We start from the raw sequence: 12,464 nt of genomic DNA on the forward strand, positions 1-12,464 counted from the left end.
TGGCGCCCGGGGCCTGGGGCTGGGCGCGGGGTGCCCCCCGGCCGCCGCCCAGCAGCCCACCGCTCTCCATCATGGGCCTCATGCCGCTCACCAAGGAGGTGGCCAAGGGCAGCATCGGCCGCGGCGTGCTCCCCGCCGTGGAGCTGGCCATCGAGCAGATCCGCAACGAGTCACTCCTGCGCCCCTACTTCCTCGACCTGCGGCTCTACGACACCGAGGTGAGTGTCCCGCCGCCAGTGCCGTCGGGGACCTGGGGGCGGCGAGGAGGGGCGAGTGTTGGACAGAGGCAAGCACCAGCCCTTGGCTGGAGCTGGATTAACCCGCCCCCGCCTGCCGAGGGCACGGTGGACTGGGGCTTGGTGAGCACCCTCAAGTCTCTCTGGGTTTGGCTGGCAGCTGGTACCCAGATTTGCCAAGCATCCTCCTCCGTTGGGATTGTATGTATGTGAGTGCGCGTGTATGTGGGGGAAATAGAAAACTAGGGTCTGCTTTGACCACAGAAAGAGTGGAGACGTGGAGTTGGACCCCTAGAAGGCCTGCAGTGGTTGCCCCTGACCAAGTGCCGCTGGTGGGGGCTTTAGGGTCCCGGGTGGGAGGAGCAGGCGCACTAACTGCAAACTGGGCCATGTGGGGCCGGAGGGGCCGCAGGCCTGTTCACAGTCCACCAGGAAAGCTGAAGAGCGCTTAAAGGTCCAGGGGGCTCAGGGGCCCGGCAGGCATGCGGGCACAGCAGGAAGAGCTGGCAGGGCGTGTGTCGCGCACTGGCAGGTGTGGAGCTTCGGGATCTGCAGCGCTGCTGCCTGGACGTGTCCAGCGCTGCCCGCTGCCTCAGAGGTATTGGGAGGAAAACCCCCTCGGGTTAGTTGCTCAGAGTGCCTGGGTAGGTCCTGCTCTGGGCGCGCGGTGGTGTCCAGCTGTTGGCCGAGCGGCTGCGGGCGCAGTTTTCTCCAGGCGCAGACTTGAAGCGTCCTAGAAGCCGGAGCACGGACTTGGAGCGCAGCAGCGGGCTCCCCCTCCCGGCCTCCTTCTCAGAGATTTCCATCCCAAGACCCCTCACGCACCCTTGGTTTGGGTTTCACCCAAAGCCCCAGGGCAAATTTTCACCACCAGGCGAGCGCTAGAACAGAGGAGGACTGGAGAAGCGATCTCTAGCTTCATACAGTCGGATTTGCGAGTTTCTCCGGACTGAGGAAGTCCCTACGCATTGGGCGCAGCGCCTGAGATACGGCCTGAAGGGGGCAGTGATTTTCTGTGCAGTGGGTTTGGTTGGCGCCTCTTCTATCGCTCCAACCACCGCCGAGGCGCTAGGATTGGTCTCGCTTCCCGGGGCTCCCGGGGTGAGTCTCCTGGAGCCGGGGTGCAGATTCCTTTGGGGAGGAGGATTGCTACTCTGGCGATGCAACCTGGGCTTTGCTTCCTTCTCTCCTGATCCTTTTATGTCCCCAGGGAAAGAGCAGAATCTAGATCATATCTTATTCTCCATCTCCCCGATCCACTGAAGAACCAGCCTGCTTTGTGCTGTAAATAAAAGGTGAAGGAACGGGTGGCAGTTGGCCGCGCTGCGCGCAGGCTGCTGCAGGCAGAAAGGCGTCCTCGGCCCCAGGAGGATGCCAGCTGAGTGGCTGTACAGGGCTAACCGGGTGTGAAATTATTTTCAAATGACATTCCTGTCGCCCTCATATTTGCCCGACCATTTCAAGTTCTTCAGGGTACTTGTCCTGCACACATAAATGGAGAGAGCATGCAATTACACGGAGGCACCTCTTCTTGGCACTGTGTCCTCGTTGCCTCCCTGCATATTCTTCTGGAAGGGACACCAGAGAGAGCTCGCACGGGCTCTTTGGAGACAAAAACAAGTGTAGACAGGGCATCCCTGCTTGCATCATCACCAAGTATTATGCGCTGCACAATGCCTTCGCTGTCACTTCTTCCCTTTAAGAAGATTCCTTGGAAGAGATTTCCTCCTGGCTTGTTTGTGGCAGTGAAGGGGTTGCGTGGTTTCAGGGTGTGGGTGGAAGCTATCACATTTTGTTTTTCAAGTGTGTCTGTGATGACTTTCTGAGTGAGAGGGACCCGAGTCAAGAAGATGAGGCAGTCAGAGGCTCTTGAGCAGGGATATTTTGGAAACAGTGGGAAAGAGGACAGAGGATTATTTCAGCCTCATGCTAACAGGGAAGGTCTGTAGCTATTTCAAAGGGCCACATGCAGGGCTTTGGGGAAGGTTGAACTGGGGTTCAGCACTCAGAAACTGGTCTCCCTTGTGACCTTGAGCTCTAGATCTAATCTCGCTAAGCCTAGATGTTCACATCTTAAACAGTGAGGATCTTATATCTACTCTGCAGGGTGGTGATGTGAGGCTTACAGGAAGGTGCCTTGAGCTGCCTGGCTCAGCCTCGGGTGCTGTCTGGCACGACATAAGCACTGGATCAATGATTCTGCCTCCCTTCCTTCATTTTTATTGGGTGTGGATTCACAAATAAAACACAGTGGCTTTAGATGTGATAACATGGTCACAATTAAAATATTGCATGCTTCCTTCTTTTGCTTACTTTTGAAGTCTCCTGGAGAGTCAGTGAAGTTATCCCCAGCAAGAATAATTTTGGCTGACAATCAAATATATTATCTTCTGCTGTGAGGTATCCCATTTGGGAGAGTGCTCAGATGATATAATTACCTATTTTTTTCCAAGTGACCTCGTCTTTACAGCAGAGGCATTTTTTTCTTCGAGCCACAGTGAAGGAAGAATCTGTCTGGGTAATTGGCAGCAAAATCCAAGGCGCTCTGAAGGGTATTTGTGGACGATCAGAGTGTGTGGTCCTGGTTATTCAGATGGCCTGTGTTTGTGCAGTGTGTGTACTGCCTAAGTACTTGCCTGCCGTTGTGTCACTTATTGTCTGAAGATCTGAATGCAAGATAGATGTGATGAACAGATTTTGGCTGGCTTTGCTGACATTTATTGTCATTCCCTGGTTGGTGACTATGGCATCCAGGATGGTCCACATGGCCTGCAAAAAGGATGGAGCAAGGAATGGATTAATCTGGTGTCTGGGGATAGGCTGTCTCAGTAAAGGTGATATATACATGTATCTTGGTAGACACCCTACTGTAATGGGGAAAATGATAACTTTCAAAGCCCTATTCAATGACATGTGTGGGTAAAATGGAACACCTTTCTGTCAGAACCTCAGCATCTCTGGTATAATACCAAACGGTTTCAGCAAATGCTTGTTTATGTATTCCAAAGAGGTTTCATGATATGAAAACACATGCAAAACTGAGTGTGGTGGCTCATGCCTGGAGGCTGACGCAGAAGAATGGCCAGTTCCTTAGAAGCTTAGTGAAATCCTGTCTCCAAAGAATATTGGGGAATATGTAGTTCAGTGCAAAGACCCTGTAATCAGTCCCCAGTTCAAAAGAAAAAGAAAAAAAAAAACCAAAGACAACCAAGGAACCAAACATACAAACACAAGCAAGACACTGAAAACACATAAAAAGAAGCATCAGAAACTACATAGAAGCATAAAGTTACAATCCCCAAGCTAAACTGGTTATTGCATTTTGAATATTAAAGTTTTGCCCTGAGCTCCTAAGCAGGTAAAAAGGTAAACTTGGTGGATTACATTACTTATGGGTTTGATTAAAAGAATGTGAAAGACAATATCTTCTAAAAAAGTTTTATAGGAGATTCAGATGTGTTGTCCATGTGAGTTTTCTCCTTCACTGTTAGCCACATGAATAAAGTAAGATAGCAAGCAAGGAATGAGTTTAAAAAATAACATTGGTTGTTCTGATTTGATTATTGTTCATTTTAGAAGAATTGAAAATTACAGAGAAGCATAAAGAAAATAATTGCCCCTCATCCACCTCCACAAAATAATTGCATTTAATAATTAGCATTATTTCCTTCCGGTTGCCAGTGTTTACTGTATTTTTCACTTTAAATATTGTGTTTAATTCGGTTAATATCATATCATGAGTATTTCCCCTTCATCTTCAAATCCTTTCTCTGAAAATTTCTAGTGGCTGTATACTATTATATCTTATAGGGGCACAAGTATTCATCACTTCCGTATTGTAGGATTTATGTTTTCTCACTTGCTGGTATTTTTAAATGTTCTGTAGTAAACTAAAGGAAAGTTCTGGAAGCCAAAAGACCAGAGTCAAGGTGTACAGCTTGTAGGGAAGCCATCATGAGACAGCTTGGAAAAGTCACCAGAGAGAACCTGGTGACTGGTGAGCATGTCTTTTACTACAGCAGCTTTGCCAGATATCTCTTCTCTTACTCCTTGTGCTTTAGAAAGGATCCCAGCAGCTGAAGAACTGGGGCTGAACTCTGTAAGTGTTTATCTGGTGTTTCACCATAACCCTCATTTGAGAGATGCAACCAGTGAATGGAGAACAGGGCAAGAACCTATTAATCATTTTTGATGTAAGATAGGAAATAAGAATGGAGGTGGCTGCATAATTCTGTGAACATACTAAAAACCAAGGAACTGTGCACTCGAAGAGTGGGTATTACAGTGCGTGAATTATATCTCAAAAAAACTGTTCTTAAAAATAAAAAGATAGATCATGAGCTCTTTTAGGATCAGGCTCCCATCTTCTTTGTAGCTATGGCTGCCTTGCCCAGCATGGTACCTGGCCCTTAGTAAGTGTAATGCTTAGGTCTCTCGTTGCAAAAACCCAAATTTTACTGGTTCATATCACTGAGCAAACCTAAAGTGTGCTGTATTCAGGCATGGCTGAATCCAGAGGCTCAAATGAGATCTTTAAAAATTGTTCCTGTCTGTATCTTGGCTCTCTTTTCCTGTTGGCTTCATTCTGGGGCAGGCTGTCCCCATGTGGTAGCACAGATGGCCTCTCGCAGCTGCAGGTCTGCACACTCCCAGTTTAGAAACTCCAGTAAGAAGAACGTTTCTTTCCCAACTGTTTCAGCTGCAGTCCCAGACTTGGGTCTTACTGACCTGGACTGGGTCATGTGTTCAACTCCAGGCCAATCATATGGTATTGGTAGGCCAGGCCTGGGATGTCAGCCAACCTTCCCTGAAGGCAGGGGGAAGTGAGGTCAGTCCCGCCCAACCATGTGAATGCAGAGTGGAGAAGAAGCGATGTCTGCAAGGAAATTAGAAACTGTTAGAGGGATGTGGATGCCACTTGGGGCTGATCGCAGGTATACACAAAGGCAGGCACTTAGAAAATGCTAAATTGAAGAAAGAGATGCCAGGTGCCAAGGGCATTTAGAAAAGGAGGCTATATCTGGGTTAGGAGAGGCGCCTGAGGAAGAGAAGTCAAGATGAACCTGGAAGATTGAATAGAACATGGATACAGAGGGCACATGCCTTGGGAAGTAGAATAGATCCCAGAAGGGTCCCTCGATTGAAGGAAGGAGGCCACAAAGCATGAGGTGTAATTGGGAAGCACTGAGTTGGTGTGTTTAGGAGGTAAAGGTAGCCTTGGTGCTGGACGTGGATGGCCTTGAAGCTGTGTCAGGCAGGATGGGCTGAGAGGACCCATGGGAGGATTTGGAATAGGAGCATGATGTGATGAAGGTGGTAGGAAGGCAGAGGCCGGACTGTGGACAGAATGATCCTGGAGAACAAGAAGCCAGGAAGTTCTATGCAGCTGAAGGAAGAGATGCTGGGCCTGAATGGAGACGAGGAGGCAGCGTGCAATGTGTGGGGACCGGACGGCATCAAGACCCAACAGGACAAGAGGGGCAACAGAGAGGGGGCAGTGGGCTGAGGGGATATAGGTCCCCCACATCTCACCCAGTTCCAGCACATTCTCACCCTGTCACTGCTGAAAGAACCCTGGCTTCAGGGCCAGGAAACCAGGGCTTGTATCACGATTTGGATCCCACTTGCCTGCTTGGTGACCTTGAGCAAGTCAGTATGCCTCATTTCTTTCTCATTCTTCCTTTACATTGAGCTACATCCCAAGCCCCTCTTAAATTTTGAGAAAGGGTCTTACTAAGTGGTCCTCACTGGGCCCAAACTTCTGATCATTTGCTTCAGCCTCCCTTTGCTTCAGGCTCCTTCCAGCCTCCAACCATCATGCCTGGCTTTATTTCTCCATCTATAAAATGGGACTTGTGTACTAATGGCTTTAGCAGGTGCGTGAGGAACCAATGAGAGGATCTTGGTAGTACAGTCAAACTGATGCTTGGCATGCAGTGGGTGTCAGCAAATATTTGCTGCTTTTTGGTTACCATTATTATCATTGCTGTATAATATGAGGATAATTGTGCTGTCTTCACAGGGCTGTTAGTAGGAGTAAATAGTAGATGTGGAAACTTCAAATACAAGGGAACTGTAAGGTAGTTTTCTGATGCTTCATTGCTAAGGAGTATTGACAAAAGAGGATGCGAACACCAAGGTCTTCATTGCTGTGTGTGTCCTGCATGCTTCTTGTTTTGCCCTGTGTCATGGCTACATTGGTCTCTTCTCTTTGGGCTGTAGCTTTGTGAAGTCAGTGTCAGTCTGATCCCCAGAGCTGGATGGGGTTAGGTGTGCAGTGGCCATGAGGAGGTAGTTGTGGGACTGAACTGTAAAGGAACGGCTTTAGCATCACATTAGGTGGTTTGCCTGGATCACTTCCCTAGGGCCCTCACCCTTCCTCATCTCAGAGCTTAAGTATGCCATATTTGAGGAAGAAATTGGCTACCAAGTTGCTACTGCCTTCCATAGGCTTCCACTAGCACTGACCCCTGAGCTTCCCAAAATGAGGGCAGTGCGTTGGCTATGCTAGTCCTCCACCCATTCCCAGACCTAGGCAGGGACTCATAGGTGTACGTCCTCTGTCCCAAAATTCCTTTTCAAAGAGGATGAGAGGAAGTGATGGGTGGGTTACCAAGGGCCTGTTTAGTACTTGGCATTGTGCTAATGTTTAATAGGCTGTCTTATGAGTGTCGAGAAATATCAACTTTGGCATATAGAGATCTGAGATTTCAGCAAATGAAATTTGTAGCTGGAAGTTTGACATAGCAATGCAAATAGAGATGCTGAACAAATAGGCAAATGGGATATACATTTTCAGTTAGGATAGACTTGGTATACCATATTAATAAACAGATCTTGAAACCTTGGTTGCTTAACTCAGTAAAATTTATGTTGGGCTCATATAGCGTCCTGTGCATGTCAAAGGTCCTCCTGGATGACTCTCCTGCAAAATATAAGAATCTGGGCTGCTTTTGTGTTGTGACTCATGAATCTTTTGACTTCAAGAGGGTATGGCCAGAGAGCAGTCTAAGGGGGAGTCACACTGAGTTTTTAATCATCATTACACAGAAGTGACAATGTTATTTCTGCTCTTCTTTCACTAACTAGACGAAGCCACTGGCCAACCTGACTTCAGAGGAGGCTGGGAAGTGTAGAGCAGCATACAGATGTCATGAGCACTTGTCATTTGGGATCCTTCAGGAAGGAGATGCCAAGGTAGAAATATAAGTATCAGAGATCTTGGGGGCTACACCTGTGAAAGACAAAGGCATAGATAGGGAATGCCCTGACCCTGATGCTGTTCTGATACCTGTGTAAGGGGAGGGGGTGGGTGGAGGAGAGTTGGGTAGGAAGAATTTCAGATGGAAAGGTGGCTCTTAAGAAGTCTTGAGCAGGACAATGGTAAGCTATGGAGAAAGACTATCCATGAAGGCATCCCATGATGGACCCAAGAGTCAGGCTGTGGGACCTGTACTGGGATATGATGACATGAGCTGAATGCTTTTGCTAGATGACTGCACCTCCCATCAGTTCTCTCTTCAAAGGAGATAACAGGCCTATCTAGCTGGATGCCACAGACACAACCTGTTTCTGCCACATTGCCCTGGTGCAACACACTGATTTAGAGAACCTCCTACCAGGGCTTGTGCAAGACTGCAATACAGAGATGGCTGATTTGCAGACCCTGTCTTCAGTAGCTCACTGTCTAATGGGTGGTCAGGCCAGATAGACGCAATTGCACAGGATACAATCCAGTCATGATAGGGGCCAGCAGAGAGTCCTGGGAAGGCCTTCTCTCCACCAGACACCTGCTTGCTCATTTCCCATGTTGTTTGGGGACTTCCCTTCTCTTACTTTTTTGGTTATTTACTTTGGTTCTAAGAAGGTGAGAAAATTAAATGGCATAGTTTGCCCAATGAGCAGCTGCATTGCATCTGCTACCTTACTTTCTTCTTCTCTGTGGTTATATAACAGCATGCCATGAGGCTGGTGAAATGCCTCCCCTCTGCACCTGGCTGTGTAGGGAAGAACAGGTGTTTGGGCTGAAAACGTGGCGATGGGAGCCCCAGAGAGAGACCGAGGTCTGGGTTCTTGTACTAGGTTAGTTGCTGAGACTGTGGGAAGTTTTTGCTGTTCTCTGCAAATTGCAGCATGGATGGAGGAGGTCTGCTTCACTATTAGCACCAAGAGGTGGGCACAGGGCGTGACTAGCTCTGTGTTCTTCTGGGCACCATCTGAGGGCTAGGCACAGAGAAGAAGCATGATAAATATTTATCAAACAAATAGATCTAAAAGCCTGGTCTCCAGCTCTCCAGCTCTCCAGTTCTAAGAGGATTAATGGGCATAGTTTTAACAAATGGAGGGAGTGCTTTGTATGGGGTGAACTTCCTGCCCACTCTATTCATTCTTTGGAGTTCTTTTTTTTTTTTTTTTTTTTTTTTTTTTTTTTTTATTTTAAGGATAAAAGGAGGGAAACATTAACAGACATACAACATTTTACAACATATCACAAGCACAATACAGACAATACAGAGTTACAAACAAAGTGGTAGGGAATTAACAATGGTGGTTGTATTACATATTGATATCTTCAAAGTGGCTTCTCATGAAAACAGATATAGACATGCAATACTGGTCAACCAAAGACTCATTGACAGTTTCTTTCAGCATAGAAACAACAGATAGAAGAACAACCATGTAATCTATTTTTGGAGTTCTTATAGTTAGGTGCTTTTGGGGGTATGAAAAAAGGAAAGGATGCTTGTTGGATGTTCTGATAGAGATTATGTGCAAAGCTGGTGCCATTCTCCTTTCCCCTGACAAATGTATAGGAGGATATAGCAGCCTCCAGGGCACAGCAAAACTGGGAAAGAAATATTTTCCAGTGGCTGGGAAGTATTTTGGTTTTAGGAGGTCAGTTTACTGCAGCAATGCTCAGATAGGAGCAAGAAGCAGATTCTAGTATCCTATTCCCACGTCTAGGGAGATGGCAACAAAGAGCTGAGACAAGACAGGGCTCTGGCCCTAGCAGACATTGGAGGATTGAAGGCAGGTCATCTACCTTGGTGATCACGTGGTCCAGGGGCAGGTTTGGGCAAAGTAAGTAAAGAGGTGCTCTGTAATAATAGTAATACTTCTTCCAGACTCCCTGCTCCTGGGCTAGAAATGTCTACTCTTTCTTTCCATGGTCAGCACTGACTCAGGAAAGACTCAGCCTGAAGGTGACCATCTGTCTCCTTGACAGTGACATAATAGGTCTGGAGCCCAAACCTGATAACCAGGTTCATTAGAAGTATGATCAAAGTAAGAGTAGATCAGTTACAAGCTGGAGACTGAATGAAAATTCTTGCCTGAGTGAAAGGCGTGAACATTGGGATACCTTTTTTGGACTGATCGGGGAATTCTTTTGCCAGTTGTGTACTTTTCTGGTCTTTTTGTTCTCTGGCTTATATTGCTGGAAGGATGAAGGGTCACGGTCATCTAGAAAATTAGTGGTAGATCCAAAGTATCGAGCAAGCGGACTCATCTGTCTTCATCAGTGTCACGTTCCACGCGTGCTGGCTGAAGCAGACCCCTTCCCTTGCCATTTGGCAAGGACAGCATCAGTCAGTGTTCTGATAAAATCCAGCCAAAGAAGGACTTCGTGGAGTGATGCGTTATTGCTGCTCTCGTGGAGTGAGGTCAGGAGGGCAGCGCAGAGAAAACGATATCTTCACACTCTGCTCATGATCCACTTGACTTTGCTCAGAGGGAACTGATTTTGAAAGCAACAGCCACACTTATAATAATCAACACTGTATTATCCAAATCGCTTTGTTTCTGGAACTACCCATTCACTGAAGCCTTTCTGAAAATGCCCAGAATTGCTTCATGGATTAACTGGCAGACAAGGCCCCGGATGTTCCTGTGGGGGCTGTGACCAGAACCTAGGGAAGGGCCCCACTCGGCCCAGCTCAGAGTGACTCAACTTTGGGGGGAGGTAGAATTGACTTACCTGTCATTCTACTGTCCCACCAGACTCCCCTGGGTTCCTTATAGGGTTCTAGGAATAGGAGGCATGTTAGGAAGCTTTTGGAGAACTTCTAATCCCGTTGTCATAAGCAAAGGAAAAGAAAACAGGAAGGTTTAGTGAGTGGAGGAAGGAAGAGTGAATAGAACAATAACAACTCGCCTTTCTCTGTATCTGTATCCATGTCAAGTGCTTTGCATCATTCAGTCATTTAATTCTCACTGCAGTCTGATGAGGTCACCACTGATATTGTCCACGTTTTACAAGCCACACTGAGAAAGGTTAAGGGACTTACTTAACATTACAACCACCCTTGGATTTGAGTCCGGAGGGTCTCACTTTGCTGTCTGCGGAGGGCGTGGAAGGAACCCGCTTCTTCACGGTGTTATCTTTCTCTCCTGAAAGCAAATGCAAATTTTGTTAGAAGCTGATACCTATTTCCCTTGTGCATTTCACCCAAGGGCTTGCCTCTCCCTCAAATTCAGCCCCACCCTCTTCCATTTCCCTGTCCACCCACTCAGCCACACGCTGCCAGCTCTGTACTCACTTTGAGTGTGCCTGTCTCCACACCTGGCTCCTACAGATCTTCTCTCTATCCCCCACCCCCCGCACCTGGGGAACTTGTCTCTTGCAAACCTGTCACTTCCTGTCATGTTTACTCAGGGTGTCGGTGTTTGCGTTGTGTCTGTTAGACTCAGGTCACCTCAAGGGCAGTGGTGGGGCCACCTGTATACTGGTGGGCCGTCTGTGCCGAGCCCCTGCTTGGCCCAGGCCCTGAGCTCAGTATGGGGTGTGCAGACAAGAGCCTGAAAGGACTGTGCCCCCAAATGTGCTTGGGGAGGCGGCCAGGTCTCTTTCCCATGTGGCATGAAAAGCGATGGTGTGGTGGGCCCTGGGCAGATGCAGGGGCTGTCCCTAATTGCACTTTGACTGCCAGGTATAGCACCAGTGGCTCAGCCACTTGTTCAGGTGGCCGTCTTACTTAACGCTCCTGCAGGGATGTACCTGCCATTGTTCTAGAAATGGGAATAAAACTTTTCCCTTGTCTACTCCCAGAGTCCCTGATGAGCGGAGCTCTCTGTCCATCTTCTTCTGGGCCCAGTCGCATGGTCCTTTCTGTCTCTTGAGTGAGTCTGGTCCTCCCCGCACAGGGCCTTTGCTTAAGCTGCTCCTGCTGTCTGGAATGTTTTTCCACTTTTCTTCCTCCTTTGCATACTAGCTCAGGCATGCCTTCTCTGTGCTCCCTGATTGAGAAAATGCTATAGCACAAGTTTTATAAGAACTATGGAGTTTTCCTTTCTAGTGCTTATGTAGCAGGAATGTTCATGTGAGCACAGGGACCCACATCAGTAGGCACACACTATTATACTGTTATTTTATTACTATGCATATAAAATGTAAAATGCTATGTCGTCATATAGAAATTGGTTCTTATTTCAGCAGGGAATTGTGTGTTTGAGGCCAGTGAAGAAGTCATGATCTGTGTCTGGGTGTCATCAGATAAGTTTCCCAAGGCAAAGGTTGTTTTTAAGCCCACCCACGCCTGGATGGGCCTGAGGCCTGATAAGAGCTCAGTGGTAGCCTCATGATCTTCAGGCTGGGCTGTTTTCCCCAGCAAAGTCCGTGAAGCTCTGTTTTGTTACTGCTGATTATTGTCCCCTACCTCACCTGGCTGTGAGTAGGGCTGACCCTTGAGGACAGGCATGTCATCTATTTGGCACCTGCTGGGTTCCAGCACCTAGGACCCTGGCTGAAGGTGCTTGGGAACATTTGGAGTAACTGCAGGTCTCTGCGCTGGGCACTCACATGGCCCCTGGCACACTGTCAGCGCTCGGCAAGTGCGTTCTGCATGAGTGGCACTAAACACACTGTACAATGTAACACTTCTGGGTAGATCACAACTGAGTCTCCAAATGGAGCAGAGGAAGAAGACATCCTGAGACCTCTGTGAGGAATGCCTTGCTCCAGTTGAGCCCAGGATGGGAAGGCAGGGGAAATGTCCTGATGTCCACTATGTATGTCCCTTTAGGATCCAGAGACAGAGCTTTCAGGTCAGGTGCAGAGCTGTTCAGTGGACAGAGCTCTGGATCCTACATGGGTGACTTCACTTTCTACTGGGCAATCTTGAACTAGACACCCAAATTCTCTGCACCTTGTTTTCATCATCTGTAAAATGGGGATAATAATATTCTTTCTGTTTCTTCATGGACTTATTGTAGAGACAGGGAGGGGGATTA

The 12,464-nt window shown here is 47.8% G+C and overlaps 1 protein-coding gene across 1 annotated transcript in view; it reads left to right on the forward strand.

The window, feature by feature from the left end:
* The first annotated feature begins 6 nt into the window (after positions 1 to 6).
* The window catches only part of Gabbr2 (gamma-aminobutyric acid (GABA) B receptor, 2), a 369,184-nt gene continuing 356,726 nt past the window's right edge, over positions 7 to 12,464 (forward strand). Inside the window, exon 1 of the mRNA XM_005382826.2 lies at positions 7 to 218. Coding sequence (XP_005382883.1) covers positions 72 to 218 — 147 coding nt within the window. The 5' untranslated portion in view covers positions 7 to 71. The remainder of the gene's footprint in view (positions 219 to 12,464) is intronic.

Source organism: Chinchilla lanigera, unplaced genomic scaffold (assembly GCF_000276665.1).
Source record: "Chinchilla lanigera isolate Chin_1 unplaced genomic scaffold, ChiLan1.0 scaffold00018, whole genome shotgun sequence".
In the NCBI taxonomy this organism is placed as follows: Eukaryota; Metazoa; Chordata; class Mammalia; order Rodentia; family Chinchillidae; genus Chinchilla; species Chinchilla lanigera.